The sequence below is a fragment of the Gekko japonicus genome, unplaced genomic scaffold (genome assembly GCF_001447785.1).
Source record: "Gekko japonicus isolate JY-2015 unplaced genomic scaffold, Gekko_japonicus_V1.1 scaffold944, whole genome shotgun sequence".
Lineage (NCBI taxonomy): Eukaryota > Metazoa > Chordata > Lepidosauria > Squamata > Gekkonidae > Gekko > Gekko japonicus.
In genome coordinates, this window is record NW_015165857.1 from 29,926 (window position 1) to 48,551 (window position 18,626).

General features: G+C 44.0%; 1 protein-coding gene across 1 annotated transcript in view; it reads right to left on the reverse strand.

The window, feature by feature from the left end:
* Positions 1 to 3,354: 3,354 nt before the first annotated feature.
* Positions 3,355 to 18,626, reverse strand: part of GALNT8 (polypeptide N-acetylgalactosaminyltransferase 8) — a 38,194-nt gene continuing 22,922 nt past the window's right edge. The window contains exons 6-10 of the mRNA XM_015411177.1: positions 12,926 to 13,111; positions 11,780 to 11,917; positions 9,730 to 9,825; positions 8,006 to 8,173; positions 3,355 to 3,513 (exon numbers count right to left, since the gene is read on the reverse strand). Coding sequence (XP_015266663.1) covers positions 3,355 to 3,513; positions 8,006 to 8,173; positions 9,730 to 9,825; positions 11,780 to 11,917; positions 12,926 to 13,111 — 747 coding nt within the window. The remainder of the gene's footprint in view (positions 3,514 to 8,005; positions 8,174 to 9,729; positions 9,826 to 11,779; positions 11,918 to 12,925; positions 13,112 to 18,626) is intronic.

The window sequence follows — 18,626 nt, forward strand, 5'->3', positions numbered from 1 at the left end:
TTACCTCACAGTTTCTTCTTTTTGCGGTCTCCACTCCTGCAGTGGCCATTTTGTGGTCACGCCCACTATTTGGTGTCAGAATTCCAAAGGTGCCCACAGGCTCAAAAGCACTTATTTTCTCCTGGGGAACCATTGCTGCCTATCTCCAGGTGAAGGCTAGAGATCCCTCAGAATTAATCATATTTTTTTCACCATTTCATCAGCCATCACATCGTCCAATAAAATCTTATATATTTTCTTTATCACTGTTTTCTGCTGTTAAAACAGTTTCTTCCAGTTTAGTTATTTTATTATTAAAACCTAGTTTCTTATCCTTCAAATATATCGATTCCAGTTGCACTTTCTTCCACCAGGATAATTGTTCTGGTAATTTCAGATTGTCTTCTTTTATCCAAAATGTCCTGGTACCTTAATGATTCTTCTCCCACATATACATTAGGTAAGGTAAATGCCTCTAAAGGTATAATCAGTCTTGATCTTTTAGTATAAAAGTTTTTACTTATAGGGTCCCAAACCTCTAATAATGCTGCTCTCAGCCAATGCTGTTTAAAATATTTTTGAGGGCCTGCTTTTTCATACCACAAAAAAGCATTCCATTCCTAGCAGTAAATCATGGCCCTCAATTTTTAAGTCTCTTATAGTAATCCATTCTTTAATCCATACTAATGCTGTAGCTCTATAATACAATAACCAGTTCAGTACTCCAAACCCTCCTCTTTCTTTTACATCATGTAGCATTTTCAATCTTATTCGTGCCCTTTTCCCTTGCCATATAAACTTAGATGTCATCTGGTCTAAGTATTTAAACAAGTTTTGATTTTGTAATATCGGAATAGTTTGAAAGAGAAACATCCATCTAGGTAAAATATTCATTTCTATTGTAGCATATAATAGAAAAAATTAATAAAAGTGTACCCTCGGGTACTTTAAAAAAAAAAATTAAAACTGCTCTCCAGATGGCAGAGATCAGTTCACCTGGAGAAAATGGCCATTTCAAGGTGGACTCTGTGTATTATATCATGCTGAGGTTGCTTTCCTCCTGCTTGGGTTTCCACTGCGGAGAAAGACTGTACTTTTCCTAGGTAGAGCCTGCAGAAAGCTGAAGTCAGAGGGGCAGATAAAGGTAGGTTGATGGTCGGCTGGGAAGGATATAGGGTTGCCAACTCCAAGTTGGGAAATTCCTGGAGATTTGAGGGGTGGAGCCTGGAGAGGGTGGGGTTTGAGGAGTGGTGGGACCTCAGACACGTATACTGCCATAGACTCCACCCTCCAAACCAGCCATTTCCTCTTGGGGAACCATTGTTGTCAATCACTAGGTGAGGGCTGGAGATCACTCAGAATTACAACTGCTCTCCAAATGGCAGAGATCAGTTCCCCTGGAGAAAATGTTGGACTCTGTGTCATTATATCCTGCTGAGGTTGCTGCAGCAAATCGATGCTGAGTGCCCAAGGCTGGGGCACCTGCTCAGAGCCTCTTTTTAGAGCTCCTTGTATTTATTTCCACAACAGGCCTTATTCCTTGGATGGATGGATGATAGATAGATATAGATATACACACATACACATATAAGTTCTGTTCTTAATTGGTTTTATGTTGTATTTTATCATGTTGTTTGTTAGCCTTTTTGTGGTCCTGTTAGTACAAAAAGGTGAGATATAAATGTTTTAAATAAAAGAAATAAATCTTAATGCATCTGCCACAGAGAAAAACACAACTACAGGCTGTTGGACATGAAACAGTAGCCCTGACCTTATGTTACAGTGAATGCACATATATCCTGCCAATATGTGCATACCTCTGTTTGTAAGTGCCAACATGCTTTCACTTTATGAATGACACTCAGGATAAATATGAGGTTTGTATCACACATTCAGCTGTACATGTGTTGACTGTAAAATGAGAATTACTCAGCACACATACTGAACAATGAAGTGTCCACTGTACATGGATTGTACATGTGTTCACTGTAACTTTTGAACAGGACTTGTGTTACGGGCCCTCCTACAGATCAATATGGAAGTGACTGAGTAGAACGTCTTCTGGAAACAACAACAACAAAGGTGACCAAATTTCTAACAGGCCAACCAAGCCCATCTGCATGGAAGGAGTGTTGGGCATACTGAACAGAAACACAAGATCATAGCGGAGAGGTGAACACATGAAGTCTCAGTATCCTGAATCAGACCATTGGTCCATCAAGGTCACTATTGTCTACTCAGACTAGCAAGGGCTCTCTCATCTTTCTCATCACCACCTACTATCTGAGCCTTTCAACTGGAGGTGCTGGGGACTGAACCTGGGACCTTCTATATGCAAAGCAGATGCTCTACCACTGAGCCATGGACCCTCGCCAAGGGAAAAATCCCCCAGAGGAGAAGCCCACCACTTCTTGGAATACAGCAATAACAGACCAAAAGGAGGTCCTTCAGGGATATGGAGCCTGTGTTTTGAAGAGTTTTAAAGGCAAAAACCAGCACCTTGAATGGAAACTGAAGCAAATGTTTTCAGCACAGGCAGAACGTATTCATACTAACTGAGTCCTTTAAGCAAATGTGCAGTCACAGTCTGTACCTATTAAATACAATGAACTGACTAACCTTAACAGCAATTTCCCTTGAGAAAGAATTTATCTTAACACTAATCAAGAAGGATATTATTTCCCCCTTCAGATCTGTTCTTGTTCTTTCTGGTAGGTCAAGCCAGATTCTGAAGCTGGAGTTTAAGTAGCTGAAATGAATATAATGGATGTCATGATATAATGGGTTGGATCCAGGCTAACTCTTCTATCAGCTGAATTGAACTTTCCTGCCTCCCCCTGCCCCCAACTGCAGCCTACTGATCACCACAAAATGCTGCTCCTGAGGAAAAGGGAGATCAGTGGAAATTTCCAATCTAGTCTGGATCCAACCCACAATTCTCTTGTTGGACAATTTTTTTTAATGCGCCATTCCTTGGAACCTTGCAAAATTAATTTGACTGGAGGTAAACATTTTAACTATGTATTTATTGCTTGGGTATCAAGAAAATTTTTGCAACTCACCACAGACACATTTGAAAATTCCAAAACCAGAAGGAAATTGGGGTTTTTGAGAAAATGCTAGATGCTGGTGAACCAACAAATGTGATGTTGCTACAATAAAAGCAATTATAATCCTCAGATTGTTGGGTGAGGCATTTCGAGGAAGGGTAAGAAAGTTCTAATATTGCTGCAGAATGAACTTGGAATCCCCTAAACCAAACTGACTTTCTAAGAGAGAAAGGAAGAACAAGTAATCATGATCAGTATGGAAATGGGGAACCAAGTGGGTATTTAATATCTCACATTGTCTGCTTGTTCAGTTGAACAACACAAATTATCCAGCAGTTCCTTTGCTTCCCCAGTCTTTCACGGTATGTTGAATGGTCCACTTTTGACCCGTACAGTTTTGCAAAACAAGTCTGAAATATGATGCCCCCTGGTCTTTCACAATTTCAAGGCATCTTTTAGTTTTTCTGTTGACTACAGCCACTCCCTAGAACAAAATGCAAATAATAATATAAAAATTATTCATTGTTGAAGTTCCACGAATATAGGCAGAAACAAAAATGTAAATTGTGACAGTTTGAATAAGTGTGTTCTAAAAAAAATCTTACATTCTGCTCTGCAGTTTTTTTATTGCATTTTAATGCATTCTTTATTTCCCATACAATGTAACATTAATCTGCATAGGGTTAAGAGTTTGAATGAATTTGTTCTAAAACAAAAACTTCTTAAAATTCTCCTCTGAAAATTTTGCTTTTGAATATATAATTTTGGTGGTGAATTATTTATTTATTTATTTATTTATTTATTTTGGGATTTATATCCCGCCCTACCCAAGCGGCCCAGGGCATGTCTTCAATATGCACCAAATATTTGACAGCTATATTTAATGTCCTTGGTTTTCAATATTTTCATGTTAACAGCCAATATTTTACAGTGTTTGATAACTGACATACAACCATACCTCAGTGGATGTCATGTTTTTGATAGCATTACTGGTTTGTAATGAAATAGTGATTTTTATTGATTCATAACCAACAGTTTTATTGATTCATAACCAACAGTTCTCCACATTGGAGAAAAGAATAACTACTTTATAATAATTAGGTTTTTGGTCATTGCTACAAAATTTTATGCTATGATTTGTTTCCGTCAGTTGCAATAGAAAACATATTTTGGGTGTAACTTTTGTTTTCCACCCATTTAGGATAAAATATTCATGATTTGGGGTGGAGTGGGGGGTTGGGCCATGGCTCAGTGGTAGGATACCTACTTTGCACTTAAAAGGCCCAGGGTTCAATCCCCAACATCTCCATGATTTTTTAAAAAAAGGATTATGTAGAAGGTAATGTAAAAACCATTAACCGAAGACCCTGGACAGCTGCTTATCAGACACAGTACAGTAGCCCAAACTGATCTTGAGCCAGTTTGGTGTAGTGGTTAAGTGTGCGGACTCTAATCTGGGAGAACCGGGTTTGATTCCCCACTCCTCCACTTGCACCTGCCGATGTGACCTTGGGTCAGTCACAAGCTCTGGCACAGCTGTCCTTGAAAAAGAGCAGTTTGTGTCACTCAGCCCCACCCACCTCACAGGGGGTCTGTTGTGGGGAGGGGAAGGGAGAGGAGTTTGTAAGCCGCTCTGAGACTCCAAGTGAAGGGCGGGGTATAAATCCAATCTCTTCTTCTTCTTGATCAATAGTCTGACTCCATATAAGACAGCTCTATGTGTTCACATGGATTATGCCCCTCCCAGGGCTCTTTTTGTAGCAGAAACTCCTTTGCATATTAGGCGACACATCCCTAATGTAGCCAATCCCCCAAGAGCTTACAGAGCGGGTTACTGTAAGTTCTTGGAGGATTGGCTACATTAGGGGTGTGTCGCCTAATATGCAAAGGAATTCCTGCTACAAAAAGAGCCCTGCGGCCCTCACCAATGGGGTTCTGCTTGACAAATTTCAGGCAAATAAGAGATAATATCCTCCATCTTATCAGGATGGACTTCTCAGGGACCGTACCCATCACCCAAAGGATCCTCCCTGCCAAATTGCTGGCAAACAGGAGATAATATCCCCCTTCCTATCAGAATGAACTTCTCAGGGACCATAGCCCTCACCCAAAGGATCCCCCCTGCCAAATTTCTTGCAAATGGGAGAAAACAGCCCCGTTCCAATAATGATGAACTTTTCAGAGGTTGTAGTACTCAGCATACCTGCCATAAAGAGGTGAAAACAGAGAGATCATGGCTCAAACAAATGGTTATGCTTGATTACCTTGAACCATAACACACAATCCATTGCAGACTAAATGACACTCTCTCTGAGGTTATCTGAGGTTGCTAAAGGGTTTTTTGTTGCTGTTTTCATGTTATGGCTGGATTTTAATGGCATTTTTTCATGCATTATAATTTCATCTTTTTTTTTTGTAAGCCACCTCAAGCAGGTTTTTGAGGCAGCATATTGCACTTGAAAAATCCAGCTCTGCAAGTATTAAGACAGCTGTTAATTTGCTAGGCCTCAATCTGTAATTCTGCACAATAGCTGTAATTGTTTTTTATGCTGTAATTTCAGAGAGTAGAAGGGAAAAACCTCTATGTTCAAGCTTCATTTCAGTACACGAATCACTGCTAAGGGCGAACTGAACATGGCATGCCAAAGAGCCCAAAAAGAACTCCAAAAAAGAGCTCTGAACTGTCGGCAGAGTAATTAACACAGCAACAGTGCACAACATGATTAAAGGGTAAAGGTAAAGGTTCCCTTCCAACTCTAGGGTTGCGGTGCTCATCTCCGTTTCAAAGCCGAAGAGCCAGCGCTGTCCGAAGACGTTTCCGTGGTCATGTGGCCGGCATGACTAAACACCAAGGTGCATGGAACGCTGTTACCTTCCCACCGAAGTGGTACCTATTTATCTACTTGGAATTTCTTGCTTTCGAACTGCTAGGTTGGCAGGAGCTGGAACTAGAGATGGGAGCTCACTCCATCATGCGGCACCTGGGTTTCGTACTGCTGAACTACTGACCTTCCACAGCCTGCAGTTCAGCATCTTAACCACTTGAGCCACCGCAGCTCCTTGATTAAAGGGTAGATAAAGGTTTATTTAGGAACTAATATACTTGATAGTAAAGAGAGACAGAGATCAGTTCCTAACTACATCTCTAGCTGCGAGAAAGAGACAGACTAAGTGTGAACCTCCGGGAAGAAGGAGGAAATTGCCCTAAGAGTAGCAAGCTGGAGATAGACAAGGAATGGCCCTGCTGTCCCCTGCAGGGTTGTCTCTTCTTCTTTGTACACCAGACATTGTCAAGGGCTATAAATGTTGCTTGCTTTGCATCTGCCATTATATAAATGTTGCTTGCTTTGCATCTACCCCAAATCATTCTCAAGTGTGGTATTGGTGTTTCATAATACCATGCCACAGTAATGGATTGTATTATAGTAATAATATATTGGATAATTTAATATGCAGCGCTATTTTGCACATGGCTGTATTTGATAAAGGTAGTATATGATGTCTGCCAAAAAGTCTAAAGCCTATGAATTTCAATTTTTCAGGAAATATTTCACATCCAAAAGTGCAGATTCAAAATTCAGAGCTCAAAATAGTTTATATTAATTCTTTGTTTTTGTGGATTGCTAGTCGATGATTTGACTGAATTGTTTTTGAGCTTTGGACAAGAAAAGTGGCATAGAAATGTTTTGAATTATTTCACAGTTGAAAAATGAGCAGCAAAATTGGAAAACTCATTGGCTTTTGAATATATCACTCCTAAACATAATCAAGAGAAGAGAAGAAGAGATTGGATTTATACCCCGCCCTTCACTACCCAAAGGAGTCTCAGAGTGGCTTACAAACTCCTTCCCCTTCCCCTCCCCACAGCAGACCCTGTGAGGTAGGTGGGGCTGAGAGAGCTTTTTGAGAACTGCCCGTGAGAGAACAGTTCTGAAAGAACTTATGTCTGACCCAAGGTCACACCAGCAGCTGCATGTGGAGGAGTGGGGAAATCAAACCCGGTTCTCTCCGATTAGAGTCCATGCTCCTAGCCACTACACCAAACTGGATACAGATGTTAATCCACTGCTGCTAGATTAACCACATCGGTATCCCTAATGTAGAAAACTATACCAGTTTGCTAATTATTAATCTTGCCCTGACCTGGATAACCTAGGCTTGCCTGTCACGGCAGATCTTGGCAGCTAAGTGGGGTCAGCCCTGGCTAGTATTTGGAGGGAGGCCACCAAGGGATACCTGGGGCAGCCACGTGAAGGCAGGCAATGGCAGAACCACCTCTGAACGTCTCTTGCTCTGAAAATCGTACAGGATCATCATAAGTCAGCTGTGACTTGATGGCACTTTCCACCCCCAATTCTCGCAATGGCAGATGCAAAGCAAGCAACATTTATAGGGCATCCAGGCACCTTTGTCTCAGAATTTTCTGATCCAGAGAATCACAAGGCAGCTTGCTAAGAAAAGACAACCTAAGAAATGCATGTCCTAAATGTTTGTTCTTTTTGAATTATGTCAGACTACCAACTGAATGGCCTGTGCTCTCAGACCATGTTGCCAACTGACTGTCAGATGCCCACCATCATTCTATTGTGCTAGCACTTTATGTATTGTTTTAGATCTATTTTATTGCAATTTTATTAATTTAACTGTTTTATCTTGTTATAATATTAAGTAAGCCATGCTGAGCCTGTTCCGGTGGGGGGTGGGTGGGATATAAATTAAATAAAGTAAAAAAACAAAGACACTGTGGAGCAACATTCCCTCTAAGCTGTGGAGTCTTGTGAGCAAAACTTCTACGTTGTGAACTACTGGCATTAAAGTTGTGAGCGAGTGATTTGGCTGCTGCATAAATTAGTTTGCTCTGGAGCTACCCTTCCTGACCTAAGACACAAATGTGTGAGCCGGAGGCTAAAAAACTGTGAGCTGGCTCACTGTAACTCAGCTTAGACGGAACACTGCTGTGGCGTATAGAACCTTACCTGTCTGAAATCCCAGTGCATGCTTAGGCCCTTCTTAATAGCCTCATTGCATTCCTCTAGAAAGGGCACCTCTTCTTGGCCTGTATCAACCAAGCATCGATCAACCGCATTGCGCCGAGCTTGTAAATTTCCCACATAGATCTCTCCGGTGCTATGATAGAACACATGCTGGCAGAGAAGATTACAGGGCATTTTAGTAACATCTTTGTTAACCTGACACCATTGTCAGCCAGCAGTGTGTAATAGTATCCAGTACACAAAACCAGATTCATCACGAAAACCAAGGTAATGCTTCAGTGGAGCTGGGCTTTTTGAACTCTGTCTATTGCTAATCCACCCTTTGATTGATTGCTTTTGAAATTTGGACAGAGACTTAGACATGATGGGTTGGATTCCATAGGATCTGTCTTGCTGAGGGAGGTGCTTTTCCCCAGCAGAAAGGCTGGCGTAAGATGCTCTAAGAAAGTGACAGAAGAAAGCTCTTCTGCTTAAAAAATGGGGGAGAGCACAAGAATATGTAGGGCTGTGATCACACACCTTAAATAATCGATGCAAGTCTAACTAGGAGAATTTCTCACATTATTTCCGGAACTGAAGCATGGAGCGAGTTGTACTTCTGTTAGTTCACTGACATTCCCCCCTTGCTTCTGCACAAGTATACTATGATAAACATTGTAAAAAAAACAACAACCAGACTTGGGCAGTCATATGTATGATTCCATCAAGACTCATATTGCGCAGTACTTTATTGAAACACCAGTGACCTTCTGCACACTGATAAAACACCGCACAAAAAAGAATCTTGATACAACCATATGTACAACCAACATAAAGCTTGCTTTATTTGGAGTATTTTAAGAATGTGCATGGGAGTGAAAAGGATGCCAGTGAACACAGAGAACTGAAAAAATGTGCATCATTTCCACATGAGGAATATCAGACCTGGCAATCTGGAACTCCAAAATCTGGTGAGAAATTTAGAAGAATTAATGGAGCCCCCCCCCCCCCCGCATCTGGTTACTGTCATGATAGAGGGGCCTGTCTGTACCTCATACAGAGAGATCTACTTGCCCTGCTCTACCAAAGGGCTACAAGAACAAGCCACTTTTAAATTAGGACCATGAAGAGACTTTGCCTCTAGCATTCGCTCCACATTTTCTCAACTGGGAGGGGAAAGTGCAGCTCAAAACCACATTCAAATACCTTGGGGCAATGCTGTACTGAACAGCCATAAAGCAGTCATAAATCTATGCAGAAGGTACCATAAAATCCGATGATTAAAGAAAGTGAAAGTGGCATGGAGTGTGGAGGCTACCATAAAATCCGATGTTCAAAGGAAGTGAAAGCAGCATGCAATGCAGAGGGGAATATCTGTTCCAATGTGGGTTTCGTAAAACAACAGAGGGAAAAGCCAATGCAGAATCAGCCTTTGTGAGAGACCTGAGAGAAAGTGAGCCACTGGATCCCTCTATGTGATATGTAGACTCCCCCCCCCCAAAAAAGTAACAGCTAGATACTTTGTTGAGCCCTCAGCAGAACACAACTCAAATGATGTTGTAGATCTGCAGACTGCATGACTGGAGATCTTCACTGGAAATAGATTTAGTTTTAATTAGAAATGTTGAAACAGCAGTTATTACTTTTAGAAAATGGTTACCGTCTTCAGCGCTTAGTGAAAGAACCCAGCAGAAGCAAAACCAAAACAGTACTGATCTTAAAATTACCTGTGGGCCGTATCCATGACAGCCATACATTATGGGAGTATTTCCAGGCACTGGGCCTTGATCTATGCAGATGTCCTCGCTTAATGTGTTTTTCATCTGTGAGGTAAAGGAAATTTGCTAAAAGACTGGCTTTACAACTATTAACGGGAAACAAAGTGAAAAACAATGAAATGCAGAACACCTTAAGAAACTGATCTCCTCCTTGCCAAGATGAGTAACTCAAATCACTAACATGCTGAGACTGTTACAAGGCCAATGAATGGCCATTGAATATAAAAGACTCCCTCAAAGACAGACAGGGTAAATTGATCTTCTTAAGGTCTGACAACCCAACTACAAGGCTTTGCTGAACACACAAGACCCTCCACCACATTCATTCAGATTTTGTTTTTTAGTATTTTGTGTGTGTGAGAGAGAGAGAGTGTGTGCGTGCTTGCGTGCCTGGAAGTCGTGGTGACTTCTGGTGACCCCTACTGGGGCTTGAACATTTTCAGTTGCCTGCCTCAGCATCCCAGCCCTGGTATTCCTTTGGAGTTCTCCCATCCAAGTACTTTCCAGGGTCATCCCTGCTTAGCTTCCAAGATTTGTCGAGATCGAGCTTGCCTGGGCTATCCAGGCCCAGGCCATGTTCATTCAGATCTGGAAGTTGGTGCATCTTCGTCAAGCTACTGATTAAGTAAAAGAAGCAAGGGAATCTGAATTTGATTGCCTTTGTATTATAAATTTTAATTTGGAGCGGCGTATATGGCTTTCACATTTCCCCCCCAAAGGTTCTGTCTTTAAGTCCCTAGGGTCATAGGATTGCCAACCTCTCAGAATTATAGGTAAAGGTTTCCCTTTTTTGAAAGCCAGTTGAATCCAACTCTAGGGATGTGGTGGTGCTCATCTCTGTTTCCAAGCCGAAGAGCCAGCACTGTCCAAAGACGTTTCCGTGGTCATGTGGCCGGCATGACTAGACGCCAAGGCGCATGAAATGCTGTTACCTTCCCACCAAAGTGGTACCTATTTATCTACTTGCAATTTCTTGCCAGTTCCCCTGGAGCAAACGGTTTTTGCAGATCCTGTGATATTATACCCTACTGAGATCCCTCCCCTCCCCAGACTCCAGCATCCCAGACCACCCCCAGATCTCCACGCATTTCCCGACCTGGACCTAGCAACCCCAGGACATCACCATCCCAAGCTCCAGCAATTTGTTATTTTTCTAGTCAACAAGCCATTGAGTTCTCCATTATACGCAGAGATATAAGACCACGGGTCTACCCCCACACACTACAAACAAATACCCATTTTACACTGAATTGACTATTTTGGTTTCTTCCAAAGCCATCCTAGGAGTTGCAGTTTGGTGAGGGTAATCAGAAACCTGGTGGAGATTCTTCAACTTTCCTCACAGTACTTGGTCTCCAGGGTTTGATGTGGAAAGGCAAGGTATATTAAGCAGAAAGTTGAGGTACATAGTATAAAATGCCTAATGTGTATAAGATGCTAAAAGTCTTCATTTTCACTTGCTAGGCATGTTGTGGAGGTGGACGGGACCCTTCCAGAATGGGGTGGGGGGTAACGATCTTCTATAAAAGTGATTCAGGTGAGAGATATATCTGATTTTCAAGTGCATATTGTGATGAGAGAACATGTCCTCTCCTATGAACACCCCCTTGACACACATGCCCCACATTAGGATCAACAAGGGGTTCCCTGCTTTGAGTCCCTTAATTCAGGACCAAAGCAGACATCACATACAAATATGTGTAAAATCACACTAATGGCCTTTTTAAAGAGGAAAAACTTCTTATTGGAATGGCAGTTAGAAGGGAGGGAAGGGGAGGTCTGTATGGAAGTGTTTGATCATCCACAATGAATACTTAATTTGGCCTGGTGAAGAGGCCCTTCAGTTTCTGCCCCTGCTCTCACAGGATCCCTTCCCCATGGATAGTCACATGATTAACCCTGTTTGATTAATCTTTAAAAATCCAGATTTTCCTTTATGGGGTAGCTCTAAATAAGTACAAGTTAATTACTTGCTTGAGAAATGCTCATGTCTACTTACTGTTCCATAGGCCACAATGTTAGTCTGAGGTACTAAATTAGGATACACATTTTTTATATACCAATCAAAGCTTTTACAATTCAGTTTCTTCCTTAGTTCTTTTCTTGCAGAAACATCTCCAAAGTCTACTTCAGGATTCTGGGGGGGGAAGTATGAAATCAAGCATATTACATTTGGTGCAAAATAACTTGATGTGGTTGAATACAGACATTTAAAATTCTACTTGGTCAGACTTAAAGAAAAAGCATAATAATTTTTTAAAGGAGCTCTGAGGAGCTTACAGTTGGCCTTCCAACCAGACCAAATAGTCGACCATATCCCATTCCTACTTAGCCTTAACAATACTATCACATCAGGTACTTCCAAATGGGGTTTCCAGGTTTCCCACTATGGGGGAAGTCCTCCCAGTTCCACTGGCAACCCCAACTCCCACCTGTGCTCTGGAAATGAAGAAAAATATCACCATCAGCACAATAGCATTATGTCACTTCAGGGTTGCCAAATTTGAGGTGGTTGCATCAATACACAAACACTCCATGTATAACTTACGAACCGAAGTAGAAAGAATATTTGATCCAAATCAATTTCAACAGTTCCAATACTTATCAAGTTCAACACACACTCTTATATTTTCTTAAAGGGTTAGGATCTAACAGTACTTAATACAAAGGACAAATTCCAAATAAAGTCCACTAATCCTTTGTATGAGATGCTTCAGGAGAACAAAAGTTCTACAGGAAAACAAAAGTTCCACGTTTGTAGGAGTAGCCGCTATGCACGGCTGGCTTCAATGATGTGTTCATTTCCTGCTTCTTCAGATAACTGGTACTCTTTAGCTGAGGTGGTGGCTGGAGATCTCCTGGGATTACAAACTGATCTCCAGGAGACAGAGATCAGTTCACTGGAGAACATGTCTGCTTTGAAAGGAGGACTCTATGGTATTATACCACACACTGAAGTCCCTCCCCAAACTCCACCATCCTCAGGCTCCACCCCCCAAATCTCCAGGTATTTCCCAAGCTGGAGCTGGTTCCCATCTGGCTCCCGTCTGGGAGCTCCTAAGAAGGAAAATATTCAGGCAAATTAACTTTCAGTTATTCAGGTCTCATACTTATGTATTAATTAAAAATAATGTCAGCCAGTAACCTCCAAGGGAATATTCCAGGCGTAGTAGACCATATATTTGTACTCATCCATCCACACTTCCGCTACACGCAATGCATTCCGTTTCATAGCAGGGAACAGATCCAGCAAGTAGGGTTTGTGAGCTCTTTCGAGGTGGCCGACCCTTGAACACGGCAAGACTTCAATTTTCCCTCCACACTGCCAAGTCTGCAGCCAAAAAGAAAAGGGCTTCATAAAATCAGTGCTTACGCAGAGTCTCCAGTCTGATAGCCAGTGCAAACTGTGCTAACAAACTTTGATAAGGGTAAAACAATTTTTTTAAAAAAAGCCATCAACAGAAGGATTCCAGCTGAACACCTGGAGGTGTGACACATTCCTCTCGCAAGGGGTACATTTCTTTGAACCCATTTAATTAATTAATTTTATTTAGTGAACTGGATGCTGCCTCTGGAGACACCTTCTTGAGGCAGCTAACATTAAAACAGCAAAACAATTGAAAATTCAAATCAAACAACCAATCAGAGTAAACGACACAATAAAATAAACAAAAAAATCCCACTCTTGGCAGTTATAAAGCCAAAATCATTGAAAATTTATAGCACTGTGGCAGAATGGGTCTGCTCTGGCTTGCAGGCCCTGTTCCACCCTGCCTGCCAAGGTTTTTCCAATACCTGGAGAGGCTTTTCTCTCTTTCCATTAAGCCATCACCACCACCTGACCTTTGCAGGAATTACCTAGCTTCCCTTTCAAATTCTGAGGCCTTGCCTCTGTGTCTCATGCTGCCCAGCGCCTGGTCACCACTGGGACAGTTTACTGCCTTGTGCGCTCCCTGGAGGAATAGCCCCTTGCCAACTGACTGCCTTCCCCCTAGCACTCATTTTAAAATGCATGTCTTAAAGGGTTAGGATCTAACAGTACTTAATACAAAGGACAAATTCCAAATAAAGTCCACTAATCCTTTGTATGAGATGCTTCAGGAGAACAAAAGTTCTACAGGAAAACAAAAGTTCCACGTTTGTAGGAGTAGCCGCTATGCACTACCAGCACCCAAAGTTATGAAGTATTTATTAAAAAGAAAATGTTCACAAACATACTTTTAGCCCAGCACCAGATTGAGCAAGGGATTAAAAAGAAATGGGTAAAACACAATTCCCCTGTCGCTATCTCTATACATGCCCTATCAGATGTTAAAATATAGGACAGGCTCCTTTTCCTTAGGAAGTTACAGATCTCTACAGAGTTACCTATACCTTGAAGCTTTTTCCAGCTCTTTAGGCCAGCACATGGTCAATGGCTGCTTCCTCAGTCGAGAGTTGGCTGCTCTCATGGACTCACCATCCCAAAGAAAGAGAGCTTTCTCCTTGCTCCCCTAAGTTTTATCACCTCTCATTGACCTTGTCAGGCCAGGTCCGGGAAGCTTTTCCTGACATCTCCAGAAATTTCTTCCTGGAGTCCTTCTAGTCTTAATATCTTCAAATCTCTGTTCCCTGCTGGGGGGGGGGCCTTGACCATCCCATTGTCTAGACCTATTAGCATTTATATGAAGATGGGCTGAGGCAAATCTGGGAAGCAATAGAATTGACCTCCTCCCTTCCTGCCTGTTCTCTGCCCAGAGGAAAAAAACTTTTAAAACTCAATGAAGGTTTTGCTCATTTCAAACCTCCAAAGAAAAAATGTATTTCTTCACAAGCACTATAAAACAACAATAAAAATGCGTGGTAAAAACATCAGCAGGTCATAAAATAAGAACATAGATGGGATAAAACTTCACTGAAAAGCCTGAGTGAACAGGAATGGCTTCAGCCAGGCACCTCCAGCACTGCAGATTCAGTGGCAGGGGAGCCTCAATGGGGAGGACGCTCCAAAGACAGGGTGCCATCACTGAGAAAGCCCTGTCTTCAGTTGCCATCCACCTTACCCAGCCACAAGCAGGGCATAGAGAGCAGGGATTGAGATGGGGAGCTTAACTGATCATACAGGAAAAGGCAGTTCTGCAGCCAACACAGTTGGCTGAGGCATGTAAGCCAATCTCCTGAGCTGGTTCATTTTTCAAACTTCACTCAAGATGGATGGGGGGGGGGTCTTAGCCAATGGGAAACAAGGGCAGCTGCTCTGGTCCCTGCAACTGTGGAGTCCCAACTGCCTCACACACACACACCCTAAAGGAGAGTGGGAAAGAAATGCAGGTTCATGCCACCGTGTCTGGGGGGAGGTGGCCTCACTGCTGAACTCACCTGCTCCAGAAGAGACTCCTCCAATAGGGGACAGCCTTACTCTGATGCCCCTGAGACAGGCAGTCCACCAAAAGGCTGTGCAGAAGAGGCCCCACCTGGAAATGCACCACCAGCAGCTTCAAAGCCTGGAAGCTCTGGCACATGCCTCAGAAGGGAGATGGGACTCAGGCAGCAGGCTACGCCTGGCAACAGGCCAGAGGAGGAAGCCAGTTGCAAGGGGCTGTCTGGAGCCAGTGCAGGCAGGTAAAGCAGCCTCAAATCTCAGGGGAGGGTGAAGCAAGAGAGGGGAAGGCCCAGCCAGGGAGGCCAGAAGACCAGATTCCATTCCATTACCATGAGCCCATCACTGAAGGGAGGGCACTGTGGGGATCCAGGGTAGGTTGCCAATCCCCAGTTGGGGGCAGGGAATCCCCTGGTTTGGAGGTCCCCCCCTCAGGGTTATCAGAAAGCGGGGGGGGGGAATATTCAGTGGGTGCTCCATTATACACTATGGAAACCATTGGGTATAATGGAGAATCCGTCCATGGATATCTGGGGCTCAAGGAGGGCTATTTTTTTGAGGCAGAGGCACCAAATTTTCAGCATAACATCTGATGCCTCTCTTCAAAAAATTGGCCAGGTTTCACAAGATTTGACCAGGGGGTCAAATTTTATGAGCTCCAAAAGAAGGTGCTTTCATCCTCCATGATTTCCAATGGAGGGAAGGCATTTAAAAGCAATGAGGTCCCTTTAAATGTGACAGCCAGAACTCCCTTTGGAGTTCAGTGGCGCTTTCCCTCTCCCCTCTCCTGGAGGCTCCTGGAAAGTCCCCCACCAGCTTGTCAGCCTCACCTGGCAACCCTAATCCAAGGTCAGCCTAACACCAAACAAGCCTAAATTAGGCCAGCCCAGGGAAGGCCATGGAGGAATGGCCACATCAGTCAAGGAGAGGTTGCTGGCCAGAGAAAAAGGGTCTAAAGGTGTTGCCACCACCCTCCTCTAAATCCTGAGACCCTTCCTGGGGCACACCTGACTGAAAGGAGGACCCGGGGGGATGGCAGCTGTACTCCTCTGGAAGCTGTGTATTTTTATAATCTAGTTCAACATTTAAGCAATCAGCATATTTACAGTTATAGCTGTTAATTGTGTGAGATTTTGTAAGTACTGTCCCTTTAATTTTCTTGGCATCATCAGTGCAGCGATGTTTTATTAGAGTGGCCATTCTGGTTTGTTCCTACGGAGAACTGGAGAAAAGCTAGCCCCCCCCCCCGCCCCCCGGATACTATGTGAAGTATATTGTGTTATATTGTATTTGTAATTTAGTTCCAGGAGAAATAATTTGCCTGAAAAAGAATTTCTTGAAACACGCAACTTTTGCCTGGAAGGCGTGTTGCATGGTGTTTGCTGCATCTCTTTTCTGAAAGCAAGACAGCCTCCAGCATTGAATCCTGTCGGCATATCTGTCTCTGTAGCTGTGGACATTCCTACAAGATTCATATGGTCCTATTCATTTGTATATCTTTATGTCATTGTTATCAGTGCACTATAATTATTAGGTTGCACTCGGATTTAATTGAATAATGAAGTTATAGTAGCATATCAGAACTGTGTGTTTTGTTTAAACACGGTGGTTTTCCACGTTTACCCCACCTGGAGTCTGGCAACCCTATTAACAGTAGCTTCTGGGCTTGGCACTGATGTATCCTGAATAAACCTTTCTTCCAGGTGAGTGTGATTTGCCTACATGAAATAAAACCAACCAGGAGAAAAGGTTACAGCCCGTTCTATACCATGCTTACATATACAGCAGTCCTTTCTTTCTAACTTTGTGGGTTACAAGCGGCTGTGGGTGGTGTACAGAGGAGTGGAGAACCCAAGCATGCAGTCCCTCTATAGCAGGGATGGCCAAACTTGCTTAACGTAACACCCACACAGAATAAACATCAAATGTTTGAGAGCTGCAAGGCATCTCCCTTCTAAATAAAAGCCGAATGGTGGTGGCACTTCTCTAGAACATTCCACACCTCCAAAATCAGTTCGCTCTCTGATCTGTCATTCAGAGGGTCTCCCTATCCACTGGCTGCTTTGCCTGAGTCCTGCCTCCAACATTCTAAACATTTTGCTGTTCCTCTCCCCCCCATAGCCAGTCAGAACACAGAGGTTATTTGCATATGCAGCCTCATTGACCTTTGCCTCGGAACACAGAGGTCGCCCACCCAAGCCAGTCCAGGGATGAGAGGTAACCCTGTACTTTTACAGTACATTAAACAACAAACCCAAAGGTAGGCTATACCCTCTCAGGTTTTCAGAACAATATGCCACCAGAAGCTCATCAACTGGGGTCCCCCGCTCAGCCTAAGAGCAGAGGTTCAAACTCTTAGCTGGCCTCTGGGACTTAATGTTGTGTATGCTGACCGCCACCGGGGGCCAGCGAACAGCCAGAGCTTGACTCTGGAAGGACAATAGGGACTAGGCTCCTAGTCCCTCCACTGGGGAGCCAATGGGAACCGTGGCGGGAGATTCAAACCCACCAATGGTGACCAGGGGTGTGTCCCCAGGGATGTATATAGTTAGCCCCAGGGCCGTTGTTCACGGTTCTTGTTGTGTACCTAATAAAGCGTGCTATACACTACGTCGTTGTCTGTCGTCCATCCATGCGGCTACCCACTACATAACAGTGGCGACGAAGGTGGGATACAGCCGCAACTGAGCCGGGCCGTCACGAGGGACCGAGAGAACGCGAAGCAGCAGCGATCCGATGAGTGATCCAGCCGGTGAGACCACTTCTCTCCCACCCCTCGCTCCGACGCGCACGATGGCAACCGCTCCAGGGCTAGGGCTGCTTCCGCCCTTCAACATAGCCCATCCGCAAGACTGGGCCTCCTGGGTCCAAGGCGCCAAGTCCGCGCTGGAATTTTTTGATGTCACAGAATGAGGGCAAGAAGAGGGGATTCCTCCTGGCCTCCTGTGGCATCGCCGTGGTGTCCCTGGCCGAGCGACTACTTTCCCCGACGGACCTCGGAGACTGCACATTCGAGCAGATCGTCAACGCGGTGCAAAACCATTTCGCACCCAAGCCCACGGAGCTGACCTGCCGGGTAACCTTTTACACCCGCAATCAACAGGGCAGAGAGACTGCCGCAGAGTTCCTCGCGGAGCTGCGCCATCTTGCCACCGATTGCAACTTCGGGGCACATTTGGACGATGCCCTCCGTGATCATTTTGTCGTGGGCTTGCAGGAAGAGAAGCTCAGGAGGAGGATCATGGAGAAGGAGAAGGTAGACCTAAAAGAGGCCCTCGCCACAGCCGTCGCATGGGAACGGTCGCACGCAGCCATGGCCCACCAGGTCAAACCAGAAAGTCCTGAGGAGCAGGACGTCCACCGGGCCTACGGAGGGGCCCGGCAGCGCACCCAAGCACCACAGCGCACCCAAGCACCGCACCCGAGCACCGGCCGCCAGCATCCCAGCACTTCCGCGTGTGCCAGTTGCGGGGACCCGCACGATCGG